Here is an 8,495-nt window from a genome sequence, read left to right as displayed (position 1 = left end):
AATTGTGGAGTAAAAATCACACATGTCAGCAGGACAGGTTATTATTAGTAAAATTTCATGATAACGACAATTGAGGAGCCGCAGAACAAAAGGTACTTTTTCGAATTTTTTTACAAATAAATTGTTGTTGGTATTTTTATGATATTTGGGTTGAAATATTCTAGAAAAAATCAATTTCCCAAAATTTTTAAATTTTCAAAAAAGTACCTTTTCTTTGCGGCTCTTAAATTTGATTCTTTTACGATCTCCTGAGTTTTTGGAAAATATTTCGAAATATCTCCTTAAATGACCATAGCATACAATTTTTTTTTAAAAAAAACTCTAGCTAGAAAACCAAATTCCCCACTGGGCACAAAATTCCTAATATATTTTCTACATTAATTTTCCCCCTACATTAATCAAAAGAGTTGTTTTCTTAAGTTTTATGATTAATTTCCATTTTATTATAAAAATATCTCACAACATATTTTTTATTACAGTGATTATGTTGTCACTATGGAAAGAATATCATATCATAAACAAACAAAAATAATAAAAGGTGCATCATAGATTTAAGTACAATACTTTTTTATGTTTTTTCCAAATCTCAAGTGAGAAAAACCTCCAACATATTTGTAAAGCGCCTCATGTTCACATAATTCACCAGCACGACATACGCATAACATGTGTAAATGTAGGCCCACCACTGGAAATGCAAATGTTTCGCCCACAACGTTTTGCCATTCATGTGCAGCAGGTAGGCGTGACGCGAATCGGTCAGCAATTTCCTCACGAAGGCGCCACTCAAATAAACGATGCTGATTAAAAGTATTAAACGTCGCAAGTGCACTAGAAGTATGGCCATTTCGAATAGTTTCTTTTTTATGTAGCGGATGCAGAAGTTTCTGTTTTTTGTGTTTTTTTATTGCATTTGATGTAGGAGTAGAGGATAGTGGGGAAACTGAAATATAAAAAGAAATAAGAATTATTATTATTGCATTTAATGAAATTATGAAAGGGTTACATATTTAGATATAACAAATATTAAATACACTTCAATAAACAAAATAGTATCAAGGACTCATGTCCTTTTTGTTTTCTATTCTATTTAAGAGATTTATATATATGGAATTTACTAGAAAATAAATCTTACAGATATTTGCATTTGAAAATTAAAATTTCAGTTTTTTAGTCAGGTTCTTTACCGATTTTTTTAAATATCTTTGTAATTAACAAAAAATTTAAATGTATTTAAATTTTAAAATTTAAAGTTTATTAAAACCACTACTAGGTCAAAATTTAGAAATTAGAGATTTATTTCCACTTTTTTAAATTGTGTAACGTGTACTTAATATATAAAATAGAAAAATTTTAGATAGTTTTATTTTTATTTGAATTTTATTGAAAACAAATGCCTATAATATGCGTACATATATTTGTGTCTTTAAAATAAATAATAAGAAAATGATTTACTTTAAAATTTTTAGGTAATTTGTTTTGAAATTCTTTAATATTTACATTAAAGATTTTATAAAAATTTATTTTATTTTATTTTATTTTATATAAATATTTATAACTCTGGATTTAAACATTTTTAAAATCTTTAATGAAAGCTAACAATTTAACCTTTTCATAAATTATTTAAAGCTAATATTATTAGCTTTTCAAAAATCATTTACTTTTTCAAGTAAATATTTTAAAATTTGTGGTGAATAAATAAATAAAACTTTTTTTTGTGAATTTTGTTTTCAACAATTTTGAAATTTTATTAAAAAAAATTCAAAATAACAAAGAATTTTAAGAGCGACCTAATGCGGATTATAGGCCTAGGTGAGGACATACTAAAACCGTTTTCAAACAGCCTAAATAAAAATAGTGTAGGTCGAAGTACTTTAGTACCTCTAACTCACACATTTTTAAATCAATTTCAAAATTGTAAACAATTATGGAGAGACAAGAATTAAGCTTTCATAAAATGTATGCATGAAATGTATATTACAATAACTTTTGTAAGTTTTTATAAAAAGTTTCGCTTTTTTTCGTAATTTTTCAAATTCAACAATAGTTATTTTAATTTTTTTATGAAACCTTTTTTTCTTTTTACCAAAGTGTATATAGAAACATCATTTGTTAAATTTGGTTTATATTTACAAAAGTTATTAAACTTTTTCGTAAAAAATTCGAAAAAATTTACCTTGTAAATAAAAAAACTGTACAAATATTTTTTTATCGTTTTGGGGAAGAAAATACTAAAAAAAGGTTTTAATGAAACGTTGAATAACTTTTAAAATTTTCGACAGATTTAAAAAAATAAAACCATGTTTTCTTTATACATTGGTATACATTTTTATAAGCTTTCATATCAAAATAACCAATGAAGAGCTACTAAAGTCAAAAAAGTTAAAAAATTATATATATATTTACTTATATTCTTAACAAAAACAATAATTATAACTTATGAAAGTTTCCAAAAATGCACATCATTTTAAAGAGTAATCCAAACCCGTTTACAAATTTAAATTAACATAAAAACTTTGCTCCTTTGCCTTTTTAGAGCAATTTTAGTGACAACAGAGACTTTATTAAACATTAGCAAAAACAATAACAATATAAAACAAGTAAGCCGAATCTTATATACCCTTCACAAAATTATGCTTCAAAATAAAAACTGTAAGTATTTTTAGGTAAACAAAATTTAGTTTTTTTACAAAGTTGTTTTTTCATTTTTTGGAAAATTTTTTTTTCCAATTTTGTTTTAAATTTAAATTTTTTTTTGTTTTTTCAATATTTAGCGAAATAAAAAATTCGTGTTTACTTACTTACTTACTATGGTCTTATATACGTCATTGCAAAGGTCTTTGAAATATCTATCATTAGATATCCATATTGTCTATATTAATGGTAATCCAGATATATGTAGGTAAAAAAATAGGTCAATATTTCAGCATTTGTGGACCGATTTTCTCGATTTTACATAGCAGCCGGAAGAATTCCGTAGATATTGATGTATGAATCATGTATATAAGTTATTTGACGGCTTCGGAAAGTTGATTTCAACAGACAGACAGACAATTTTCGAAATTTTTTTAAAAAAAATTAAATTTATTAGTGAAAAAAATTTTATGGGAAATTTTTTTTTTAATTTTCAAAAAAAAATTTAAATTTATTTGTGAAAAGATTTGGGATAAAAAATGATTTTCCCGATTTTGACTCATTGCTGTCCGACTTACTTTGGCCTTATATACGCCGTTGCAAAGGTCTTTGAAATATCTATTATTTGATTATCCATATTGTCTATATTAATGACTTAATAATCCAAAAATTTATAGATACAAAATAGGTCAAAAATAGAGGTTGCTCTGGCAACCGAATATGGAGAATTCCCGATATAGTGATTTATGAATCATGTATGTAAGTTATTTGGGTGCTCCGGAAAATTAATTTCAATATACTGACGGACATGGCTATATTTAACGATCCAGAATATATATACTTTGTGGGATCGCAAATGAAAAATGTAGAAATTACAAACGGAATGACAAACTTATGGTGAAGGGTATAAAAATTGTATGAAAATTTGCTGAGTCCAATATTTTTTTTACTGGACCCCCGAACTGTATTAAATTTGATTGAAATCGAAAATTACGAATCCGAAAATTTAAATTTTCTGTGCGTTTTGAGATGAAGTTTCCCTATTTGCGAACTATGTCCAAGATTGTTAGAAAGGTTCTCGAATTTGTATTAAAAATTTAAAAAAAGTTTCTCAGGAAAACTTTTAGACCTTGTTCCAAAATCACTAGTTCTATGACGAATATAACCAGTATAACTTCAGATTCTTTGATAACATCCATAAAACTAGTGATATAGCAACTACTTCCAGAACCCGTTCTGAAATTAAATTTCAGAATTTTCCAAATGTATTTAAGAATTTTGTAATTGTATTTCAGAAATTTCCATTGGTATTGCTATTAGAATTTTCTGAAATACAAATTGGAATTTCTGAAATACAATTGGAAAATTCTGAAATACAATTGGTATATTCTAAAATTCAATTAGAAACTTTTGAAATATAATTGTAAAATTCTGAAATATAAATGGAAAATTCTGAAATATAATTGGAAATTTCTGAAATTCAATAGGAGTTTTCTGAAATATAATTAGAAATTTTTGAAATAGAATTGGAAATGGTGTAGTAACACATTGGCCCTAGGCTAGTTCTATAGAATACAAATTAGTTTAGAAATAACTTCATTCTTCAATTTAATTGTCAAAAAATTGAATTGAATGAAGAATGCTGTACAAAATGTTGTTGTTTAATAACGCACTGTGGTCTAGAAGTTTTTTTTTGGAAATAATTCGGTGTCTCGGGAACTATTGGAGATATTTGCAGCTGTTCAGCTTTTTGGGCCAGTGGGTGGCCCCTCAAAGATGATCGCCTTGGGTCTCACGTTTTTGAAAAAAATCGCCAAATGCCAAAAATATGAATAGTCCTTGAGAATATCTACAAAAAATATGCTTACATGTGTAAGTTATTTCTTTAAGTTCAAGAGGTTTATTTATAAGTATGTATGTTTATTTTTCTCGATCTTTTGTTTTAGATATGGCGGGCCTACGGAGTTATAAAATTCTGAATAAAAAGTTACAGGCATCAATTTTTCCCAAAAATTTCACTATATTTTATTCTTTATAGAAATAAATTTTCTTCAGAACTATATACAATTTATACATGATCCAGAAGGAGAACATAATACAAAAGTATGTAAAGTAAAATTTTTAAAATTTAAAAACAAAAATTTAGGTTTGAGTAAAAAATTCTAAAAACGCCAAGCACCGATCCTATATAAAGCCCCATATTTGTACATAATATATAGTTTACTATCATATGGTAAATAAAGTCACAATGGGTACCTTTCCAAAAATACTCAGTTTTTGGAACTCATTTTCCCAGTTTTAGGAATTTCGGTATTTACAAATAAATCATGGCAACAATTATAATGCCATTTATTTAAAAACTTTTTGATCTATATTTTCTTCAAATTTTGTTATGATATCTTTCACCGTTAATATTTTACATTAATTTAAATTTTATATTTTTCTTCATGGAAAATCACCATATTATAATTTTTTTAGTTTTTAAGGTAAATGACGTCTGAACAATGAATAAAGTTATTTCATTTCTACGGTTTCTACCAATACCAAAAACTTATATAAAAAGCTTAAATTTTCACTGCAGAAACTCCACAAACCTTGCCCCCTTTCAAAAATGTTAACGTTTTTCATATATTAAATGTAAACTACCGCAAATCTGCTCAAAAACACCACAACTCCAACCTTGTGAAATTTTGTGACGATATCTCCAATAGTTGCCGAGACAACGAATTATTTTTAGAAAAAAAAATGTCTCTAAACCACTGTGTAACGATTTATAAAAACGAATGCAACAAACGCCCAAGAATCATAAACGATTTTTTTTTGAAAGAAACAAAAATTCCTAAACTGCATATCGGTTAGTTAGTTACTAGTTACAAAAGCATTGTTGGAAGAACTAGTTCTAGAACCGTTCTTAAGAAGGGTTGTTAGTTATTTATCGCATCTATTCACTGAGAAAACAGATTCGTAATAGTAACCGAATTTGTTGCCAATCGAATTTTTCGGTTCTATCAGCAGAAAATCAGTTGATAAAGAAGAATTTCGGTTAAAGCAACGAAATTTTTGTTACACATTTTAAAAGATTGTAGCCACAAGTGTAAAATTCGGACACTAAGGTAGAATCATTCGATTGGTAACAAATTCGTTTGCTATCACGAATCTGTTTTCTCTGTGTAAAACTAGTTCAGAGGGTGACAATTTCATGCAGAAATCATTGATTAACGGACTGGTTAAAGAACCGTTCCAAGGAAGGGGTTAGGACTTCGTTCCATAGAACTTAGTTCTGAAGGTGACAATTTTAAACAAAAATCAACGCCAAATTAGAACGAGTTCTGGCTATATTCATGCATTCTAGAACTAGTAGTGGAATTAATAAAGTTGTTCCTGGGTTTATTTTAATTTAGGGTATTAAATATTCTTTATCATGCTTACTTTGTTTGGTTTAAATTTAAATGGTTTCTTTCCTCTTTTTTTACTTTTATTGGAAACGCACTTTTATGTTTATTTTCACGATTTTGTTTGTATTTCTTGTTTTTTATTTTAACGGAAGATAAAATTTGTCCCAAATTTCACAATATATTTCTGATTTTGCAATAAACTTATGTTTGTTTTTTTTAGATTTTATTTTGGTTCGTATTTTATTTTTATTTTTATATTCTATTTTATATATTGTATGTTTAATATGAAAGAATTCATGATTTGTTTTTATTTAAGAAAAATAATAATAATAAAAAAACACACACAATGTGCTAAAGTCGTTGTACGTTTGCCGGTTTTTCGAAATTGACTGAATGTTTTTCGAAGCGAGTGAAAAATTTGGCAACACTCGGGCCACCAAAAAAGACAATAAAAACCAAAAAAAAAAAAACCATACAAATGCAAAATAAAAATTCCACTCAACATGAGAAAAACATCTTAATGTTTTTATTTAGATTTTGTTTTCTATAAATTATTTTCCTCAATTTCTCTTTATTCATCAGGGATGCATGCCCTACAATCCAATGGCTAGATGAAAAAAAGGGATATGATGTCTTTGAGTATGAGTATTTGCCTGACTGACTGCCTGCCTGCCTGGTTATTGTCTCATGTCGTGTTGCTTTGATTTGTTTTCTAGCAAGCTCTTCATCAGTTCCTCTATACCCAGCAGTTCTGGGTGTCTGTTGCGAACTAATACATTACTTCTGATGGGTAAAATAACTATTTTATAAAGTGAAAAATAACAATGTTTAAAGTGACTGCAGTATAGATTACATGCAGGCCCTAAAGTGACAATTGACTTCACGCTTGATTACCTGGGATGTATAAAGTAACCAATTGTTAGATGATCAAAATCTATAAATTGAAGTCAGCCTCTAAGGGATAGATTGACTACTTGTAAACCTGCTGGGTGGGTATGGATAGAAATCTTTACGTCCGTCCATCTGTCTGTCTTTCACAGTTCCCGTGTGCGTGCATGCGTGTGTGGGTTCACATTTCTCCTCACAGTCGCGCCTAATTGTGTGTTTTTCAGTTTTATTACTTTTACACGACGATTGATGTGAATTTTCATTTAATTTTCTCTAGGAATTTATGGAAACTATTGTAAAATAACACATCACACAAAATGTTTTGTAAAGCTCATAAAATAATATTGAATTATTTGAATTTGAGTTTTTCCAACCAAAAATGGGAGTAATATGATTGTTTGTGGTGGATAATATTAATTTGTGGATATTTTAAATATGCAATTAAGAAAATCGTATGTAATAATATTAATTTTGATTATTTCTTGGAAATTTTGTTCAAAATTATTTTACACATTCTAATTAAAGAGTGTCATAGACAACATCATATCTCACAATATAATATTTGTTTGGTAAGTTGATTAAAATTATCTAAATTTTGGAAGATTTCTAGTGCAGTTCTTAAGATTGGTAACTCTTTATTTATTTTTCGATGTTAAAGAAGTATTTTCAAATTTTGCTTGTATGTTTAAAAGAAAACGTGAACATATTTTACACCATCCACCAGTCAGTCCACTTTTCAAAAGTGTATAAATTGTTTTAGACTACATATATATTTCCCAGCTGTTCTAGGAGACTATCCCGAAATAGTGATTTTACCTATCATTTAGGGTGGCAATTAGAGAACTTCTTATTTTTACTCCTTCGGATTACAATGAGACTGTCTAAAGACGGTCCAAAGTAGCCAATGCATTGGATTAACATACTGGTTACATAGAGTTAGTTTATTTACTAGCTACCTTTATAGAAATAAATAGCGAGCATTTTCAAAAGAACTCCTAACACATCAGGTAGGAAATCAGTCCGGTCAGCTCAGTACTCGGCACTATTTGGTACGAAAAGTCAATGCAGGTTTAACAAGTAAGAGAGCTATATTCGGCTGTGCCGAATCTTATATACCCTTCACCAAATTATATTTCAAAATAAAAATTTTAAATATTTTTAGGTAAACAAAATTAATTTTTTTTCCAAAATTGTTTTTTAATTTTTTGGAAAAAAAAATTTTCGAATTGTTTTCTTAAATTTAAAATTTTTTTTTTTTAATTTAAAATTTTTTTTTTGTTTTTTAATATTTATCGAAAAAAACATTTGGTGAAAAAAAAATTTCGGGTTAAAAAATATTTTTCCGATTTTGACCCATTGTAGGTCCATTGTATGGTCTTATATACGTCATTATTTTTTTTGCGATTCCATAGCATTTTGGTAGCTTTATGTTTAGTGCAAAAGATGGATTCCATCGACTTTAAGTTTTCATAACGAGTTATAAACATGTGGTAATGAACGTATGCAAAATAGAAGTCAACTGTGGTTGACACTAGTGAAATGTAAAAATCTGCAAATTAATTTTAAAAGTGTATTAATGTA

General features: G+C 27.5%; 1 protein-coding gene across 1 annotated transcript; it reads right to left on the bottom strand.

Moving 5' to 3' along the window:
• Positions 1–407: 407 nt before the first annotated feature.
• On the bottom strand, positions 408–6,399 carry LOC135954980 (uncharacterized). Its single transcript, XM_065505247.1, has 2 exons — positions 6,061–6,399; positions 408–940 (listed from the first exon to the last, which is right to left on the bottom strand). The coding sequence occupies exon 2, from the start codon at positions 842–844 to the stop codon at positions 587–589; it is 258 nt and encodes an 85-aa protein (XP_065361319.1). The 5' UTR covers positions 845–940; positions 6,061–6,399; the 3' UTR covers positions 408–586.
• Between the last annotated feature and the right edge of the window lie 2,096 nt (positions 6,400–8,495).

This window comes from Calliphora vicina, chromosome 3 (genome assembly GCF_958450345.1).
Source record: "Calliphora vicina chromosome 3, idCalVici1.1, whole genome shotgun sequence".
Lineage (NCBI taxonomy): Eukaryota > Metazoa > Arthropoda > Insecta > Diptera > Calliphoridae > Calliphora > Calliphora vicina.
Note: the sequence above shows the minus strand (reverse complement) of the source record. Positions and strands in the feature narration are given on the sequence as shown.